At 55.0% G+C, this 21230-nt stretch overlaps 1 protein-coding gene across 5 annotated transcripts; it reads right to left on the reverse strand.

Annotated features, from left to right (window-relative positions):
* Window positions 1-1069: 1069 nt before the first annotated feature.
* IBA57 (iron-sulfur cluster assembly factor IBA57) lies at window positions 1070-20925 on the reverse strand. Of its 5 annotated transcripts, XM_074385471.1 has the most exons (5): window positions 20507-20568; window positions 15257-15920; window positions 13015-15166; window positions 11888-12228; window positions 1070-11799 (listed from the first exon to the last, which is right to left on the reverse strand). In XM_074385471.1, the coding sequence occupies exons 4-5, from the start codon at window positions 12204-12206 to the stop codon at window positions 11408-11410; spliced, it is 711 nt and encodes a 236-aa protein (XP_074241572.1). In that variant the 5' UTR covers window positions 12207-12228; window positions 13015-15166; window positions 15257-15920; window positions 20507-20568; the 3' UTR covers window positions 1070-11407. The 5 variants fall into 5 exon arrangements, with proteins under 5 accessions (XP_074241572.1, XP_039320245.1, XP_003935358.1 ...); XM_039464311.2 differs by lacking the exon at window positions 20507-20568 and having other exon boundaries at window positions 15257-20498; XM_003935309.4 differs by lacking the exons at window positions 13015-15166; window positions 15257-15920 and having other exon boundaries at window positions 20507-20925.
* Window positions 20926-21230: the final 305 nt, after the last annotated feature.

Raw genomic sequence — 21230 nt, forward strand, 5'->3', positions numbered from 1 at the left:
AGACCGGGTGACAGTGTGAGACTCCATCTCGAAAAAGAAAATCTACAGAAGAAAGGTCCGGGCCAGGTGCAGTGCTCACATCTGGAACCCCAGCTCTCTGCGAGGCAGAGGCAAGCTGACTGCTTGTGCTCAGGAGTTCAAGACCCACCTGGACAACATGGTGAATCCCCATCTCTACAAAAACTACAAAAATTAGTCAGGTGTGGTGGCACAACGCCTGTGGTCCCAGCTACGTGGGTGGCTGAGATGGGAGAATTGCTTGAGGCCAGGAATTTGAGGCTGGGCCACTGCACTCCAACCTGGGTGACAGAATGATACCCTCTCATTCATTCATTCATAAATCGAAAGGTATAACTACAGAAGTCTTAGAGTCAGTATAGGATCATAGCTTCATGAAGTCAGGGTGGGGAAGGAATTTTTAAGCAAGGCACAAAAAGCACAAACCTTAAGAAAAATAAATAAAAGTCCACTGCATTGGAATTAAGAACTCCTGTCCCAGCCGGGCGTGGTGGCTCAAGCCTGTAATCCCAGCACTTTGGGAGGCCGAGGCAGGTGGATCACGAGGTCGAGAGATTGAGACCATCCTGGTCAACATGGTGAAACCCCGTCTCTACTAAAAATACAAAAAACTAGCTGGGCATGGTGGCGTGTGCCTGTAATCCCAGCTACTCAGGAGGCTGAGGCAGGAGAATTGCCTGAACCCAGGAGGGGGAGGTTGTGGTGAGCCGAGATCGCGCCATTGCACTCCAGCCTGGGTAACAAGAGCGAAACTCCGTCTCAAAAAAAAAAAAAAAGTCACTCTTAGGCCGGACGCGGTGGCTCACGCCTGTAATCCCAGCACTTTGGGAGGCCGAGGCGGGTGGATCACGAGGTCGAGAGATCGAGACCATCCTGGTCAACATGGTGAAACCCCGTCTACTAAAAATACAAAAAAATTAGCTGGGCATGGTGGCGTGTGCCTGTGATCCCAGCTACTCAGGAGGCTGAGGCAGGAGAATTGCCTGAACCCAGGAGGCGGAGGTTGCGGTGAGCCGAGATCGCGCCATTGCACTCCAGCCTGGGTAACAAGAGCGAAACTCCGTCTCAAAAAAAAAAAAAAAAAAAAAGAACTCCTGTCCCAAAAGACACCATGAAAGAGAGAGACAAGCCTCAAAGACACGAGCAATGCATAGAATAGACAAGGACATGCAGGTAACTCCCACAAAACCGGGCGGACGAACAAGGGACTTGGAAAGGCCTGGGACGGAAGGGAACAGGCGTGGCCGATACACAGAGGGGGCTCAACCCACTCCCAGTCGGGACATTAAATCCAAGAAACGCCCTGCTGACCCGCCACAGGCCGTGTGTCCACAGGAGGAGTGCAGACCCTCACCACTTGGGATCCCCTCAGTGGGACAGCCCACCTGGCCCACACATCCCTCCATTCTCTGCAGCAGAATGCTTATTGGGGTCTGCAGGAAAAAAGCGTCATTTTCACCGGGCACAGTGGTGCGTGCCTGTGGTCCCAGCTACTCAGGAGGCTGAGGCAGGAGGATCTCTTGAGCCCAGGAGTTCTGGGCTGTAGTGCGCTATGCCTATCGGGTGTCCGCACTAAGTTCAGCACCAACATGGTGACCTCCTGGGAGTGGGGACCACCAGGTTGCCTAAGGAGGGGTGAATGGGCCCAGGTCAGAAATGCAGCAGGTCAAAACTCCCATGCTGATCAGTAGCGGGATCGCGCCTGTGAATAGCCACTGCACTCCAGCCTGGGCAACATAGTGAGACCCTGTCTCTAAAATTTTAATTAAAAAAAATTTTTTTTTAAGTATCATTTTCTAGGGATAATTTCTGAACAGTGCCCCCACTCTGCCCCAGTGGGGGACTGCAGACCCAGCACCCTATGGGCCCCCACCCTGGGGTCCTTCCGAGGCTGGCTGGGTTTGGCCTCAAGTATGCTGCGGTGAGGAGGGCCGGCTGTATCACTGTCAGTGACTGCTTCAAAACCAAGTTAGCTGTTTGTCCAGCCAGGGGATGTGAACAGCACTACTCACAGCGGGCCTGAGATGGAGCAGCCCGGGCATCTGATGAATCAATAAACACAGTGACAAATAATCTGATCTTAAAATGGGCAAAGGACTCAAATGAACACTTCTCCAGAGAAGACACACAACGAAAAAGCACAGGAGAAGGTGCTAATAACCAGAGAAATGCCAATCAAAACCACGACGAGAAATCACCTTGTACCAGGCCGGGCGCGGTGGCCCACGCCTGTAACCCCAACACTTAGGGAGGCAGGTGGACTGCTTGAGCTCAGGAGTTTCAGACCAGCCTGGCCACATGGTAAAATCCCATCTCTACTAAAAATATAAAAATTAGTCGGGCATGGTGACACACACCTGTAGTCTCAGCTACTCGGGGGGCCAAGGCAGGAGAATTGTGTGAACCTGGGAGGCAGAGGCTGCACTCCAGCCTGGGTGATGGTGTGACACGCAGGCTCAAAAAAAACTAAAATAAGACAAACAAGAAATTACCTCATATCCATTAGAACGATGGCTATCCAAAAGCAGAAAATAACAAGTGATGGCAAGGATGTGGAGAAACACGAGTGCTTGCACATGGCGGCTGGGAATGCAGAATGCTGCAGCTATCGCCACAGTATGGAGCTTCCTCAAAAACCAACTCACAGAACTCCCACATAATCCAGCCATTCCACTTCCAGATAGATAACCCGGAGGAATTTTATTTATTTATTTGTTTTCGTAGCAATGGGGTCTTACTATGTTGCCCAGGCTTGTCTCAAACTCCTGGCCTCAAGTGATCCACCCACCTCAGCCTCCCAAAGTGCTGGGATTACAGTCGTGAGCCACCCAGCCTTACCCAGGAGAATGGAAGGCAGGGTCTTGAGGAGAGATTTACACACCCATGTTTACAGCACCACTACTCACAGTCACCAAAGGTGGAAACAAGCCACAGACGAATGGATCAAACAACGTGGGCCGTCCCACGACGGGACAGTCTTCAGCCTTGAAAAGGAAGGAAATGCTGACAAGAGCTACAACACGCTGAGTGAAATACAGCAGACATGAAAGGACAAATCCTGTGGGATTCCACTCATGAGAGGCCCCTGGAGTCCTCACATTCACAGGGGCAGAAGGTAGCTGGTGGCTCCAGGAGCTGAGGAGGAGATGGGGACTTGGTGTTTGATGGCAAGTTTCAGGCTGGGAGGACAAAGGAAGTCTAGGGATGGGTGGTGGCTGCACCCCACGTGAATGTGCTGAATACCACAGAACCAGACACTTCACCGTGGCTTACATGGATCCTTTTTTTTTTTTTTTTTTTTTTTTTTTTTTTTTTTTTTGAGACAGTTTCACTCTTGTTGCCCAGGCTGGAGTACAACGGTGCAATCTTGGCTCACTGCAACTTCCACCTCCCAGGCTCAAGTGATTCTCCTGCCTCAGCCTCCCAGGTAGCTGGGGTTACAGGCACCCACCACCACACCCAGCTAATTTTTGTATTTTTAGTACAGATGGGGTTTCACCATATTAGGCAGGCTGGTCTCGAACTCCTGACCTCAGATGATGCATCCATCTTGGCCTCTCAAAGCACTGGGATTACAGGTGTGAGCCACCATGCCCAGCCTCTTCTATTTTTTCTAGAAGTCTTGTAGTTTTATTTTTCCATTTAAGCCTGTGATCCTTTTTTTTTTTTTTTTTCAGTTGATGCATATTTTTGGTACATGTGATAATTTAACACCTTCAAACAAGTTATAGAGATCAAAGCAGTATACCTGGGGTGTCTTCATCACCTTCACCATTTGCCTTTACACTAGAAACATCTGAATTACTCTCTTCTAGCTGTTTGACAATGTGCAACTGATTCCTGTAAACTACAGTCACCCTACTGCCCTCTGAAACAGGTCTTATTCCGTCAAACTATATATTTGTCCCCATTCATCAACTTCTCTTATCTCCACCTCCCCGCCCTCCCAGCCTCTGGGGCCCACCAGTCACGCCATCTCCACGAGGTCCACTGTTTCAGCTCCCACATGAAGCGAGAACATGCGGAGTTGTCTTTCTGTGCCTGGCTTATTTCACTCAACTTAAAGACCTCCAGTTCCATTCATGCCGCAGCTAGTGACAGGATTTCATTCTCTTTCATGGATGAATAATGTAGTATACATTCATTGAATATAAGTATCATCTTTTCTTTTTTTTGAGATGGAGTCTCGCTCTGTCACCAGGCTGGAGGGCAATGGCGAGATCTGGGCTCACTGCAACCTCTGCCTCCTGCCCGGCCTGGAGGATGTATTTCCATTGTTTTGGAGATTATCTGAAAACGTAGATAAGCCTGGTAGCAGGTGCTGAAGTCAAGTGTCCAGCCCTCCTTCCAGCCAGAAGAGGGATCTTCGAACCCTGTGGATTTGGGCACCTCTCTCCCAACTCACACGTGGTATCATTTTATAAACTCCAAAATTACGAATTCTAAGTAGGAGCTTCTAGATGAGGTGTTTTAGACACGCCCACGAATCCACCTTCCTGCCTATCCATTCCTTTCACCTCCAGCTTACCCACGGGTTCACTTGCCTCCTGCCCAGACATGTCTTAGACGCTCCAGGCTCCGCAGGCAGCAAACTCTGGGGGCTTCCTGGTCTGAAAACACCTTCAGCCCTCTTTTTTCTGAGATGGAGTCTTGCTCTGTAGCCCAGGCTGGAGTGCAGTGGTGCGATCTCGGCTCACTGCAACCTCCGCCTCCCAGGTTCTTGCAATTCTGTCTCAGCCTCCTGAGTAGCTGTGACTGCAGGTGCACGCTGCCATGCCCAGCTAATCTTTTGTATTTTAGTAGAGACGGGGTTTCACCATGTTACCGTGTTGCCCAGGCTGGTCTTGAACTCATGAGCTCAGGCAATGTGCCAGCCTCAGCTTCCCAAAGTGCTGGGATTACAGGCATCAGCCATTGTGCCTGGCCTTTTTTTTTTTTTTTTTTTTTTTGAGATTGAGTCTCACTCTTGCCCAGGTTGGAGTGCAATGGTGCAGTCTTGGCTCACTGCAACCTCTGCTTCCCGGGTTCAAGTGATTCTCCTGCATCAGCTTCCCGAATAACTGGGATTACAGGCATGTGGCACCATGCCCAGCTCTCTTTGTATTTTTAGTAGACATGGGGTTTTGCCATGTTGGTCAGGCTGGTCTTGAATGCCTGACCTCAGGTGATCTACTTGCCTCAGCCTCCCAACGTGCTGGGAATATAGGCGTGAGCCCCTGTGCCCGGCCCTTCATTCTTGATAGATTTTCTGGGTACACAATTCTAGGCTATCACTATTTCTCCCAGGACTTTGAAGATATTATTTACTTTCTGGCTTCCACTGCTGCTTTTAATAAACCACTGATTTTCTTCTTTCCAGATGATCTTTTTCTTTCCTGCCTACCTTCAAGATCTCTGTCACCGGGTTCTGCATATTCACCAAGACGTGATTGTTTTGAGTACAGTTTTCTCACTATGCTGCTTGGGAGCCGCTGGATTCCTGAATCTAAGGAGCAGGGGCTCCCGTAGGTCCGGAAAAGTTCTCAGCCGTATTTCTCTGAATACTTGCCATATTCTCTTTCCCCTCCTTCTGGAATTACTGTAAACTGCGGATGCTATACTAAACTGTCTTCTTGTCCCCTAGCCCATCTCATCTTTTCTAGCTCTTTCTGTGTTGCACTTTGGGGTCATTTTCTTCAAATAGCTCCCGATTCTTCAGGAAAGACATCATGGATTATTTTTTTAGAAAATTCCATTTTTATTACAACAAGTTCTCTTTTTAAAATCTGCTTGGTCATTTTTATAGTCTCTTGCTTCCTGCACATAAATTCCTTGTTTTCTTTAAATACATTAAACATTCTCATTCCATGTGATGTGTCTGCTTACCCTAGGACCAGAAGATTGATGTGTTTGTTTCTGTCTTTTTGCTGGGCCTTGTTTATGGTATTTTGCTTGTGTGTGTGTGTGTGTATGTGTTTACAATTTATTTCCTGTACCTTAGGATGTTTTGACATATTTTTTTTAAAAACCTCTGTACTGTTTTATGGTAGTCTCATTAAAAAAAAAAAAAAAAAAAAACTCTTCTGGTTGGGAGACGGCCCCTCCAGGCCAGCCAGTCCTTAGAGATAAGGGCCCAGTTGGGTGCACGCCTCTGCAATGCAACCTCACCAGTCCAGAGCCCACCTCTATCTGGCCAAAGCACTCAGGCAGCCAGCAACCACTCCTACAGCTTGGAGCCCACGGAAATCACGCCAGCTGACCCGCTGCACACCCACCCTGCCTTACTTTTCCTGGGGAAGCCCCAGGGAAGGTCTGGCTGGGGCTCTCCAGGGCTCCTACCTGTCCTCTCGGCCTGCACTTGACTGATCGTCTCATACAAGAACACAGAACAGGGAGCTTGTCTCCTTGGGACTGGAAGATGAGGATGATGATTTTACAGTGAACGTACACTTCTTGGGATGTCTTCTATCTGATGTCTTTCTGTGCTGAACTTTGGGGTCATTTCTTCAAACAGCTCCCGATTTGGGGGTGAGTTTCTCAGTTTCCACACTGTGTCTGCTGTGCTCCAGGAAGTACTACCAACCACCGCTTTTTTTTTTTTTTTTTTATTCTTTGTTTTGAGACAGGGTCTTGCTCGATTGCCTAGGCTAGAGTACAGTGGCACAATCATGGTTCACTGCAGCCTCCACCTCCTGGTCTCAAGTGATCCTCGCACTTCAGCCTCCCAAGTAGCTCGGACCACAGGTGTGCACCACCATGCCTGGCTAAGTTTTTTTTTTTTATTTTGAGATGGAGTTTCGCTCTTGTTACCCAGGCTGGAGTGCAATGGCGTGATCTCAGCTCACCGCAACCCCCGCCTCCTGGGTTCATGCAATTCTCCTGCCTCAGCCTCCTAAGTAGCTGGGATTACAGGCACGTGCCACCATGCCCAGCTAATTTTTTGTATTTTTAGTAGAGATGGGGTTTCACCATGTTGACCAGGATGGTCTCGATCTCTTGACCTCGTGATCCACCCTCCTCGGCCTCCCAAAGTGCTGGGATTACAGGCTTGAGCCACTGCGCCCGGCCAAGTTTTTTTTTTAAGAGATAGAGTCTTGATATGTTGCCCAGGCTGCTCTCAAACTCCTGGGCTCAAGCAATCCTCTGGCCTCAGCCTCCCAAAGTGCTGGGATCACAGGTGTGAGCCACCACACCTGCCCACATCTGGCTTTGAAAGGAAAATTTAAGCACCATACGCTGTGTTAATCAGCTCAGAAACAGCGTCACATACTGCACACCCTGCCTCAAAAGCAGCAGCTGCACAACAGGCAATGTGGGCTCGGAGAGGGGAGGGCAGACGCAGGGGACTCTGAAGAGTGGAGGCGGGGGGGGTGAGGGTAAGAAGCCCAGACCACACCACCATACACCACACCCATGTGACACAACTGCACCTCACACCACCAATTCACACACACACACACACACATGCAATCACACACACATGCAATCACACACACAGGCAATCACACACACATGCAATCACACACACACACAGGCAATCACGCATACACATGCAATCACACACACACAGGCAATCACGCATACACATGCAATCACACACACACGTAATCACACACACACACTCACATGCAATCACACACACAGGCAATCACGCACACAATCACACACACACAGGCAATCACATATATGCAATCACACATACACAGGCACATACACACGTGCAACCACACACAGGAAATCACACACTCACACATGTAATCACACACAATCACACACACGTAATCACACAGACACACTCACATGCAATCACACACACAGGCAATCACACACACAATCACACACACACAGGCAATCACATATATGCAATCACACATACACAGGCACATACACACGTGCAACCACACACAGGAAATCACACACTCACACATGTAATCACACACAATCACACATACACACAGACACATGCAATCACACACATGCAATCACACACACATGCAATCACACAATCACACATACACATGCAATCACACACACATGCAATCACACACACACAGGTAATCACACATACACATGCAATCACACATTCACATACACACATGCACACACAGGCAATCACACACACACAGGCAATCACACACACACCCACATGCAATCACAATCACACAGGCAATCACATATACACACATAATCACACACAGAGGCAATCACACACACACCTACACACATGCAATCACACACACACTGACATACACACATGCAATCACACACTCACACACATGCAGTCACACACACATGCAATCACACAATCACATACACACATGCAATCACACACTCACACACATGCAGTCACACACACAGGCAATCACACACACACAATCACACAGGCAATCACACACTCACACACATGCAGTCACACACACAGGCAATCACACACACAATCACATAAATGCAATCACACACACAATCACACAGGCAATCACACACACATGCAATCACACACAGGCAATCACACAGGCAATCACACACACTTACATGCAATCACACAGGCAATCACACACACACATGCAATCACACATACACATGCAATCACACACAGGCAATCACACAGGCAATCACACACACACTCACACAGGCGATCACATATATGCAATCACACACACACAGAGGCAATCACATACACACACAAACACACACAGGCAATCACACACGCACATTCTCACACACATGCAATCACACACACAGGCAATCACACACACAGGCAATCACATACATGCATGCAATCACATACACACACAGGCAATCATACACACAGGCAATCACATACACACACTCACACACGCAATCACATACAGACTCACACACACACAGGAACTTCCTATGTTTTTAGAAAACTAAAGCGGACGGAAGAGCCGCGCACAGTTTCGAAGCAGCCGCACCAGCTCGCAGCAGGTCCCAGTGCCCCTGAACACAAAGCCCCACCCTGCCGATGCATTTCAGCGCCCGCTTCCAAGTCCTCAAGGCCAGGCCTTTCTGAGAGGACTAAGGACATTCTGGTGAAAGCCGATTTGGTTTGTACGACAGAGGAGACCTTTTGGTGCCTGACACTTTCCTTTTTAAAGACACAGAAGAGATGGGGCGCGGTGGCTCACGTCTGTAATCCCAGCACTCTGGGAGGCCGAGGCGGGCGGATGACAAGGTCAGGAGTTTGAGACCAGCCTGCCCAACTTGGTGAAACCCCGTCTCTACCAAAAATACAAAAATTAGCCTGGCGTGGTGGCGGGCGCCTGTAGTCCCATCTACCCGGGAGGCTGAGGCGGGAGAATCACTGGAAGCCAGGAGGTGGAGGCTGCAGTGAACCGAGATCACGCCACTGCACTCCAGCCTGGGTGACAGAATAAGACTCCATCTCAAAAAAAAAAAAAAAAAAGACACAGAACATGGAATGTGTGTGTTTGAACTGAACCAAGTATTTTGATATCCTGACACCTGCAGAGGCCTGAAGACACTGAGGGGCACAGGACCACTCAAGTGGCGTCTCGCTCTGGAGGGGAGCCCTTCCTTCCTGGCTCACCTCCCAGCCCTCACCCGGCCACACCTGTGGGACCATTTGACAAGTCCAAGGCTACAATGCTCCCAGAAGTCGCTGCACTCAAGGAGGCCCTGCTGGGAATGCCAGGCAACCTCAGGCAGGTGAGGGAGCCAGGGCGCTTTGAGTTCGAGGCACAGACCCTCATTCCAGGGGTCCACACTCCCTCATGCAGGAGACACCGGCTCTTGGTGACACAGGCCACAGACACCCACCCCTGGCTGAGCTGGAGAGAGAACTGGCTGGGAAGCTGCTTAACCGTCTCCATGCCAATGTAAAGCAGCAGCCGTTCGGGCTGGAATGGGGCAGGGATGCTGGTCGGGAATCCATCCTGTGCTGAGTGTGACCTGCCCAAGAGAGGCGAAGGCCACTGGCTCTCTGGACCCCAGGGGTCAGGGCCGCCTAGCTGTTTCCTTGCCCATGGGAGAGCCGATGGCAGCGGTTAGGGCTGGATGGCCCTCCTCTCCCTCCAGCTGCAGCCACCTCCTCCCGTGCGTCCACTCCACGCCCTCCTCCTGGGTGACCGCAAGCTACACTGCAGCTCAGAGCTGCCTTCAGACCCCTGGCCTGGCCCCAAAAGCGCTGTAGCTGCACGTTTTTAGAGAGCGCCTGTGGTCCCCCTGGCACCAGGATGGCCACACAGGCTCCCTGCCTGCTTGTCCCTCATGGCCACCCAAGGTCAAGCGTGAAGACCCAAATGCCTGCCCCAGGCCCCGCGCCCTGCAGCCACACGGCTGCTCTCTGCAGACGTGGCACCATGCACCCAGCCTGGGCCTCTGAGGCCTCCCCTGCTGGCCTGCAGCCGCGCCACGTGCTTCATCTGGTGTGTCTGGGCGTTCTCAAGGGACAGCTATTCCCAGGGTCCAGTCAGCCAGATCCCAGAAACTAAGCCCTGGCCTCCCTCTCCTCCAAATGAAACTAGAGCTCCCAACAGGCTGCCTGTGGTTCACTCTTTAATGGATGCCCTGAAACATGGAGCTCACACTTCAATGGGAAAAGGGAACCCAGTGGGTGAAGCGGAGGCTGACAGCAAGTCGCTCTTCACTGCAAACACAGGCTACGCAGAAACCCAGCACACACCGGTCATGCTAACTCTGCCCTGCTGGCTCCTGAGCCCTGCGCCGGCCCCACGCTCCTGGAGGGCTCTGAGGGGTGGAGGTGGAGAAACAGGGGCGGCGGGCACAGCCTTCCGCATGGGATACCTGAAGGCTCAGCCCTGGTGCCCCAGTACAGAGGTGCACCTGGCTCAGGTGTGCAGCACGTGCTGCTCCATGTGCAGATGCCTACATGCCACCGGATCCAATGCCCCAGATCCCTCTGGACCACACACAACCCACCCTGAGGCACCCTGCAAGCAAGCAGTTAGGCAACTCCAAAGCCCCAGCCCCAGTGCGCAGACCCTGGACAGCACCCAGCTTCCAGGCACAGAAACCAACCCCCGAGGCTCATGCTGGGCAGAGTAGGGTGCAAGGCCCGGAGGCCGCCCATCCTCTCAGACAACTCTGCGTGGAGCCGCCACTGGGGCCCAGCACCCCCTGGGGCTTAGCACCTACATGGTGGGCTCCTCCGGCCACTTCTCCCCTCTGGGGCTACGGGATGCTCAGGGAGAAAACAACCCAACAGCTGGGGCCCCTGAGCATGGGCGGGGCCGGGCATGGCGATGCCAAGGGGGACTTTCCCAGGTGGGAAGCAGGATCCCACCCAGCAGGCACAGCAGACAGATGGGACAGGAAGACCACAGACAGAGGCCCGAGGCCCCAGGCCCCAGGCCCCAGCCCCCAGCCCCCAGCCTCTCCACCAGCCGGTGCCAGCCAAGGCTTCGGGCTACGTGGAGACCGTGGGCCACCAGTCTGGCACAGATGCGGTTAAGGCCACTTGAGCGCCCCTGGAGGCTCTGACGTGCAGAGGACCCTTTATCTTCTCTGAGCGCAGCAGGGCCAGCCCCACACTGCCCTGGCCGGCCCTGTACTTGCCCACAGCCTGTCCTGACTCAGTTAGCACCGCGGCGCCGGGGGCGACACCACTGGTGGGAAGGGGGTCCAAGAGCCGGACAGGGAAGAGGCGCTTGCGGATGACGCCCATGTGGTGGGTGCGGGCGGTCAGCTCCTGGCCGATGTAGCAGCCCTTGGTGAAACTCACGCCGTTCATGAAGGCCAGGTTGGACTCCAGAGGCAGGGCCACCCCTGGAGGCAAATCTCGGACCCCCTCAGGAACGCCTGCAGAGATCGGAGGGGAAACCAGCGAGAATTGAGTGTGTCCAACCCACCCGTGCAATCCGGCCCAGCGTGCCCACCCAGCCCATACCTTGCAGGTACCGGTGCTGGTGATAATCCCACAGGTCCCCGAGCCGGCCCCCGGGAACCAGGGCTGGGCCTTCCTTCTGGGTGAGGAGCCGCCATCCCATGCGTCGCGTTCGCGGGTCGCGGACGAGGATGGCGTCGGCCCCCGCCGTCTCCTGCAGCGGTGCGGCCCCACAGGCCTCAGGGGAACCGGGTAGCACCGCCCACACTCGCAGATCCCGGTGTGGCTCCACCGTGACCTTCCGACGGATCCTGTACAGCGCCAGGTGCTTCTGCAGCGCGTCCTGCACGGAGCTGTCGCACTCCAGGAGGAAGCCAGACATCTCCTCCGAGCGCTCCCGGAGCCTGCAGGGAGAGAGGCAGGGCGCATGCTGCCGGCTCACCAAGCGCCTGGGCCAGAAAGGGCCGCCCGACGGAGCCCGCCTTACCCAGGCAGACCACAGCACCACGGCGACCTACGCAAACAGCCCTGCCCTCAGCCACGAGGGGCTGCACCTTCAGGGCAAGCGCCCGGTCCCACGCAGGAGCCAGGCCCACAGCTAGACGCGCACGGTGGAGACCAGCACAGAGCGCGGCGCCCACGGCCACGCGGAGCTGCGTGCTGACGATGCGCATCAGGGCCCGCAGGGTACACCCGGACCGGCGCCCGGAGAGCCCTGCCTGCAGCCGCGCGGAGCTGCGCCGCCAGAGCGCAGGTCTAAGCATCCAGGAGCGAGCTCTCCGGGCCTGCTCAGACAGACCCCGCCTCCCCAGGGACTACAATGGCCTGCCCAAGGGCACCGTCCAGAGAGCCTAGGGCAGAAACAACAGCTGGATGGGGGAGCAGGGCCCGGCAGGGCCCGCAGGGGAACAGTGTGCACAGCCACTGAGAACCAGACCTGTCTGTTCCAAACCCAGGAAGCCATCGGGGAGCTGGAGGGTCCTAAGGTGGGCAGGAGGAAGGACCCGGGAACCCAAGAGGCAGGTCGGGGAGGTGCAGCATGCCTGAGGCCCACTCTGCCCGTGCCCACCACCTGCCTCCCCAAGCCAAGTCTCAGATCCCAAATGGGCCCCCAGGCAGCCCTCCTCAGAGGATTCCGGCAGGCAGCACCACACGAATGACCCGATCAGATGGATGGCAGGGCCACTTACAGAAGGACACAGAGAGGCCCAGGCAGCGTGGGGCACTTCAGGTGGGGGCACCAAGTGGAGACACCTGGGCTGAGCCGCCTCCGTAGCCGGGGCTGTCACAGCTGTGGACTGCACAGGGCTCCGCAGGCCAGTGGGAGCTGAGACAGGGAGGTGGTAAGACCCCCAGAGAACCTGCCAGAGAGGAGCCCAAGAGCAGGTGGCCCAGCCCCTTCCGCCAGGAGAGGGCTCAGTCCTTGCCAGTCACCCAAGCTTCAGGTGCCACGCAGGGGCCTGCCACCCTCATCTCTGCAGTCCCACTCCACCCTGTGGTCATACCCACGTGCCAGCAGCCACAGGGGATGTTCACGCTCGTCACCCGGAAGCAGCAGCCATACATCTCACTGAGGACCCTGCCTCAGGGAGGGTGAACAGCGCCAACTGCCTCAGCCAGTGGAGCCGGCCCACCCGCCAGGTCAGCAGCGGCACTGGAGAAGCAGGGGAACACACGTCATTTACACGCGTGGGCTGAGATGCCGGGAGGAACAGTAAGGACCGCACAGCGGGCAGCCGCTCGTGCGCTGCGAAAAGGTCACCACGCCACCAGGGAAAAGCAGACGCAGTGGCGGCCGAACACTGGCCAGCACGAGGAGAAACCAGGTCACTGGCACGCTGCTGGTGAGGAGGCAGAATGGGAGCCCCTCTGGAAGACAGGGTGCAGGGTGTCACAACACCAAACGAGCAACGGCCCTGCGGCCTGGCCCCTCACTCCTGGGCCTGGATCACCGGGGAACAAAGACGGCAGCTCACAGGAAACCTGCAGCGAGCCCACAGAGGCCAGCTCTACGGAAACGGCCAGAAAGGGAGAGTCAGGGTGTCACCACACCGCGGGGGACTGCTCAGCAAGAACGCGGAGCAGGAGATGGAGGACGTGGGTGGCCGTGAGGGCGCCAAAGGCTTAGGCCGGTGCATACATCTATGACACTGCTAACATGGCCCAATTCTACAGCTGGAGAACAGGTTTCCAGGTGTCGGGGTGCCCACGCAGAGACAGGAGCGGGAAGCCACGTGGGCCTGATCACGGCCACAGGTATTCACACGTGATAAAATCGCAGCGTTATACCTGTGGGTGCACACAGGCACACAGCACGACACGCAAATCCAGCGACCCCACACGTGCCCTGTGTGTGCAATCAGGGGAACTGGGGAGGGGTCTGTGCCAGCCCCTCCAACAGGTGGTTTTTTTTTTTTTTTTTTTTGCAACTTCCTGTGAAATCTATAATTATTTCTAAATAAGACGTGGGGAAAAAACCAAGAAGCTTCCCCTGCAGTGTCCGAGAGCTACAAAAGAGAAGGCAGCAGGCAGTCCTTCCACCCAGGAGCCTGACATCAGCGAGTTCTTAACCACGTGCATGCATGTTTGTATTTTTAAAATCCACAGTGCGGTCAGCAGATGAAGACAGACTAAAACACAGGTGAGCAGGGGACCTGGACGGAGGGAGAAACGTGAGGTCAGGGCACAGGGTGCTGGGCGCCAGATGGGCAGGGAGGAGCTGAACAGCACCAGGCCGAGTAGTGGGACAGAGTAAGGGGACTGGAGTGTGGCTGAGGGACCGCAGGTCCAGGGTCTAGTGAGCCGAGACACATGGGCACAGGGGAGGCTGCAGAGCCCCACAGGGCAAGGGCAGGAGCTGGGGAGCAGCAGGCAGGGTGGGGCCAGGGTGCCCCATGGGTCCGCCGGTCCAGAGTGGGGCCCAGGGAAGACCAAGCTTTGGACCCCTGTGCTCTAAGGTAGGGCCAGCTCAGCTGCCTGCCTTCGCAGGGACCCCCACCCATGGTGCCACCCCTGCCACCCACATCTGCTGGGCACTCCCTGGCCTCACACAGGGTCGATGTCCTCACAGGACCCAGGTTCTGGGGTTGAGGGCACTTTCCAGCCCTCTGTGCCGGTGACTGTCTACCAGGCCGCTTCTCAGGACCAACTGAGCTGGGATGTGACCCCCGACCCACCCCAACCTCTGCCACACCTGAAGACCACCAGGAGACTCGCCACATGGAGAGCCCCGGCGTGGGAGCTTTCTCAGCCTCATCATTCTCTGTGGCAGGGGCTGTCCAGACGCTGAGCAGCACCCGTGGCCTGCAGCCCACCCCATCATGAGGGGCGCTGGGGACAGGGCTGTCAGAGAAGATACAGGGTACCTGGTTAAATTGGAATTTCACATCAACAACAATTTGTAGTGTATCCCAAAGACCACATAGGACGTACCTACAGATCACCTGCTGCTCATCTGAGACAGACCTGGGTGTCCCGTGCTTTTGTTTGCTGAGCCCGGAAGCCCCTCTGGGAGCGAGGACACAGGAAGAGGAGGGAGGTCCGCAGTGGCTCTGGCCCGGCCATCAGATCCAAGGGTTTCCAGTCATGTTCAGGAAAACGCTGCCCTGGGGCCTGGCCGGCCTCCTTCCCCAGGCTGCTGGAGGCCTGACAAGTCTCTCCGGCTCCTCAGTGCTGGCCAGACACAGGCCACAGCCCTGACACTCCTGGGGCTGCTGAGCCTGGACAGAGTCCGTGTTCTTGCCCCCACCAGCCCACAGCAAGGCCACTGGACCACAACCCTACTCATGACAGGAGCCCACAGCCTCTTTCTGCCTCCTACATGAAGACAGATCAAAACCAACTGACAGAAAGGGACCCCAAGGAGGCTGGGCACAGTGGCTCACGCCCGCAATCCCAACACTATGCAAAGCTAAGGCAGGAGAATCCCTTGAGCCCAGGAGTTCAAGACCAGCTCGTGCAACACAGTGAAACTTCAACTACCTGTAGATCTGGGAGGCTGGGTGGGAGGATCGCTTGAGCCCAGGAGTTTGAGGGTACCATGAGTCACGACTGTGCCACTGCACTCCAGCCTGGGCAATGGAGCAAGACCCTGTGTCTTAAAACAAAACAAAACAAAAAACTCAGACCCATACAAAAACCTGCACATGGATGTTTACGGCAGCTCTGTCCGTAACTGCCGAAACCCAGAAGCAACCGCTACGTCCTGCAGAAGAGACAACTGAACTGCGGCCCATCCAGCCATGGAGAACTAACCAGTGCTCAAAGAAATTAGCCATCAAGCTATGAAAAAACACGGAGAAACCTAAACGCGTGCCAGTCAGTGCAGGATGCCAACGTGAAGAGGCTACAGATGCAGGAGTCAACGACAGGACGTTCCGGAACGCATGAAACCCTGCAAACACTGAAAACACCAGCGGCGGCCGGGAGCTAGGGAGATAGATGGATGGGCGGGGCACAGAGGGTGAAGGCAGTGGCACTGCTCTGTGTGATGCGACAGTACGTTTGCCCAACTCATGAACGCACCACGCCAGGAGTGAGCCCTCATGGAAACCGGGCACTCCAGGTGATGGGAGCACGTCAACAACAAAGGTTCATCGACTGTGGCGAAACGGCACTCTGGTGGGGGATCTGATGGTAGGGGAACCTGTGGGGTAACACGGAAAATCTCTGTACATTCTGTTCTTTTGCTGAGAACCTAAAACTGCTGTAAAAAGCAAGTCCTATTAAAAGACAACAACCCTAGGCCGGGCGCGGTGGCTCACGCCTGTCATCCCAGCACTTTGGGAGGCCAAGGTGGGCAGGTCACGAGGTCAGGAGATCAAGACCATCCTGGCCAACATGGTGAAACCCTATCTCCACTAAAAATACAAAAATTAGCTGGGCTTCGTGGCACATGCCTGTAGTCCTAGCTACTCAGGAGGCTGAGGCAGGAGAATCACATGAACACAGAAGGCGGAGGTTGCAGTGAGCCAAGATCATGCCACTGCACTCCAGCCTGGTGACAGAGCAAGACTCCATCTCAAAAAAAAAAAAAAAAAAAATTAAAAATTAATAAATAAAAGACAACAACCAAAAAAACTATAGCTTCATCTGAAAGAAGGCGTTACATCCAGGAAACAAGAACAGGGTGCTTTGAGGAAGGAACAGCTCGGGATGATACATTAGTTAGTATCAGAATTGAAATAAAAATCCTACAGTCCAAAAATACCCATGGAGGAATGCTGGGCAGGGAATGACCAGAGAAGCAGAAACACACAGAGGCTTCCAGCAACACACAGAGGCCCCTGAGCCACAGGCTGCCCTATCCCCAGAGGAGAGACCAGAGAGAGCAAACCACATAGAGGGAGACCAACAGCCAGCAGCACCCCGGTGAGGAGAAGAGTGTAACCTCGTGAACTGAACTAAACATGCCCACCAAGCGCTGCCCTAAGCCCATCCACGCCACAGAGCAGAGCTGGGAGGGGTGGCATCTGGATCCTGTCGGCCAGCACCCCTGGGGAGCCAGTTGAGGAGGTGACTGTGTTGTGTCCCTCTTCTGACAGCTGAGGAGAAGTGGAGCCATGAACTCTAACAGAATTGAAGCTGGAGGGTTTCAAATATTGTTACATGGATGCCGAATCCCACAGAGGATGGTCTCGCCCCACCTGACCCCTCGGAGTGGAGCTCCCTGGCTGAGGGAGACCAGAGTTGCAGGACGTCGCTCTTCAGCACTGAGCTGGGGGAGAACAGAGCCGCCCCAGTGCCCTCGGCACTCAAAACAGTGAGGGACACAGCAGACACCCAGCACAAGCAAGGAAACCTAACTCCTCCTGCAGACCTCGAGGACAGAGACCCCACAAGGAGAGCAAAGAGCCACAGAAGAGCCAACAAGCACAAGCTTGGTAAGGAGAGCTGGGGCACAGCAGATCTGCAGACAAGCTCCAGACCAGGCTGGAAAGGATGAAGAGAAAACCCTGAGACACAGGAAGGACAGACAGCTGACCCGTGAACGATGCAAGGGCTAGGGGCACCGGCCCCCACACAGTCAGAAACCCACCTTTAAGCTTTGACCCCCCCCCCCACAACCAGAAGCTTAACTACTAACAGCTTTCTGCTGACTGGACACCTTACGTATAACACACGCAGTCAAGGGGCACATATTTTGTATGTTTCATGCTATCATAGACTGTATTCTTGCAATACAGTCAGCTACAAATCCCAGGAAGAAAATCCTAAGGAAGAGCAAATGCAGTTCCTCCTCGCTGAGTGGAAACGGATCACTGTGAAGGTCTTCGCCCTCATGGTCTTCACATCGAGTAGCTGAGGAGGAGGAGGGCGAGGTTGGTCTTGCTGTCTCAGGGCGGCACAGGTGAAGGAAAATCCAGGTATGAGTGACCCGTGCCTTTGGAACTCATGCTGTTCAAGGGTCCCCTGTACTTTACACCGTAGAACACTTATTTACTTTTTTGAGACAGTTTTGCACTCATTGCCCAGGCTGGAGTGGGATCTCGGCTCACCGCACCTCCGCCTCCCGGGTTCAAGAGATTGTCCTGCCTCAGCCTCCTGAGTAGCTAGGATTACAGGCATGCGCCACCACACCTGGCTAATTTTTGTACTTTTAGTAGAGACAGGGTTTCTCCATGTTGGTCAGGCTGGTCTTGAACTCCCGACCTCAGGTGATCTGCCCGCCTCGGTCTCCCAGAGTGCTGGGATTACAGGCGTGAGCCACCACGCCGGGCGGAACACTTATTAACAACAGGAATTCAATGGAACTCGGACTTGAAGGGAAAAGGACAAAAGAGGAATGCAGAAATACGGGAGGGAATTTGAGGACCAAAACGTCATCACCACAAGGCGAGCATGCGAACAACGAAGTAACGACAAGGAGGCCAAAGAGAACCAGAGACTGTCGTTCTTAAGATGAAGAAATTAAAGCAGCCAGATGGAAGGTGATGAATATGTAAGACAAACAGCGATGACTTCATCTCTGAACTGTGGGCATGGAGATTTAAACCTACTGAGCTGAAGTGGGCACACTTTCTATAAAGGGCCAGTGAATAACTTAGGCTCGAGGCCCATACTCGAGCCACAACTCTGCCATTCTAGACAAAAGCAGCCCCAGGCTGCGCGTGGTGGCTCACGCCTGTAATCCCAACACTTTGGGAGGCCAAGCTGCATGGATCACCAGAGGTGAGGAGTTTGAAACCAGCCTGGCCAATATGGTAAAACCCTGTCTCTACTAAAAATATAAAAATTAGCTGGGTGTGGTGGCAGGTACCTGTAGTCCCAGCTACTCAGGAGGCTGAGGCAGGACGATCTCTTGAACCCTGGAGGCGGAGGTGGCAGAGCCCCAAGACCGCACCACTGCACTCCAGCCTGGGCAACAAGAGCGAAACCACATCTCAAAACAAAAACAAAAAAACAGCCCCAGACCACACAGAATCCAACGGGTCAGGGTCACAGAGAATTTTATTATAATTACAGGCAATGGGCTGGGTCTGACCTGAGGACACTATTTCACAGACTCTGGTTCTAGATTTAAAGAGCCCAGTTAAGTGCCCAGCAATGTGATATGGAAAAAGCCCAAACTAAGACACATTTCATGACATCAGGGTTAAAGAAAAGCTTCCAGAGAAAAACACAGTTCATGTACAAAGGACTGGAAATAAGAACGGCACTAGACCTCTCAGAAAAGCTGGCAGCAAGAAAACAACTCAGTGACAATTTCCAAGCTAAGATTTTTACAGCCAGCCAGGATATCAGGTAAAGCCACTAGCAGAGACACAGTGAGTCCAAAAATTCACCCCACATAGCTCTGGAAGTCATTAAAAAGGTGCCCATCCTCTGAAACCAGAACACAGGAGTAAGCTGAAGAGAACAGGATCAGGGTTCGCCACGGGAGAGCAGCAGGCAGGCGGTCAGACACAGGCCCACAGCACCCCACAGCACCCAGCGGAGGTGTCAGGGATCCAGGTCTCCGGAAGCTGGGCAAGGGAACCCAAGGCTAAACAGTCAAGGCCCTGACCCAGCATGACCATCACCGACATTAATGATGTTGTCAGCACAGATGACCGAGCCAAATGCGAATGTGCCAGCAATGGGGAGATCTGGGAGGGGACACAGAGAAACACGAGGAACACAGAGCTCGGAGTGTCAGCACAAGCTGTCACTCAGAAACACCAGGCGGGGCCCCTGAGCCCCTGTCCCTACGGGGGGAGAAGGTTCACCAGGTGGCCCACTTGGGAGGTGGCCCACTTGGGAGGTGGCCCACTTGGGAGGGCCCCTGTTCTGATATGGTGGGCACCCAGGCCTCCTCTGGGTGCGTCACTGACCCATCCCTGGGTGTCAAGCCGAGCCTCTGGGTGCTGGGCCCTGGGTGAGCTTCCCCTGGGTGTCAAGCCGAGCCTCTGGGTGCTGGGCCCTGGGTGAGCTTCCCCTGGGTGTCAAGCCGAGCCTCTGGGTGCTGGGCCCTGGGTGAGCTTCCCCTGGGTGTCAAGCCGAGCCTCTGGGTGCTGGGCCCTGGGTGAGCTTCCCCTGGGTGTCCATCCCAGGTGGAATCTTCTCGGTGGTTGCCGCGGGGTGCCAGTCTCTGGCCCACCCGCCCCTGAGCTTCCACCCCACCTCCCACGCCCTCTGCAGGCCCCGGGAGCCCGCCCTGCCGCTGGGTGCCGGTCCCTGGGCGCTCTCCGTGCCCGCGCTCACCCGTACAGAATGACGTCGTAGAGCGTCCGGCCCTGCACGTTCAGGAAGTGGGCGTAGCCCGCACACGGAGGGGGCGGGGCATCCCCGGCGGCGGGACCCGGAAGCGGCAGTTCATTGGTCAGCAACCCTAGCAGAAAGGGCGCTGCGTCGGGGCCGCGCACGCGCAGCAGCGCGCGCTCGTCCAACCGGAAGCAGGTCCAAGCCGCTCCGGCCGTGGTGTCGCCGCTGCGACTGCAGAAGCTCTGGGTCAGGCGGCGCCTCGGCACCACGCGCAGCCGCCAGCTCCCGGCCGGGCCTCCGCGCCCCGGAGCCGCGCTTCGAAGCAGCGCCGCGGCCGCCATCTTGGACAGGAGTGCGGCGGCGGGAGGGGCGCAAGGAAGCGGGAGGGGCGAGTGCTACAGCGTCCCCTGGCGGTGCCGCAGCAGGGAGGCGGAAAGGGGCGGGGCATCGCGGGGCGGGGCAGACAGAGCGCGCGTGCGTGAAGAGCAGGGCCGCCCGGCTGGAAGGGGCGAGCGGGGCGAGCGTGCCTGCGGGTTGGGTGGGGCCTCTGTGAGGGGCGGGGCATCGTGCGCGGGGTGCGTTTTGGGGCGGGGACTCGGCCTGTCCGTCAGCGCGCAGGCTCCACCCCCCGCCGGTAGTGTGGTTTCTGCCCACCTCTTAAGCAGCTTCCGGTGCACCATCGGTGGCATTCCTCGCCTTCGCCCACCCGTGCCTGGCACCGCCA

The sequence above is a fragment of the Saimiri boliviensis genome, chromosome 14 (genome assembly GCF_048565385.1).
Source record: "Saimiri boliviensis isolate mSaiBol1 chromosome 14, mSaiBol1.pri, whole genome shotgun sequence".
Classification (NCBI taxonomy): Eukaryota; Metazoa; Chordata; class Mammalia; order Primates; family Cebidae; genus Saimiri; species Saimiri boliviensis.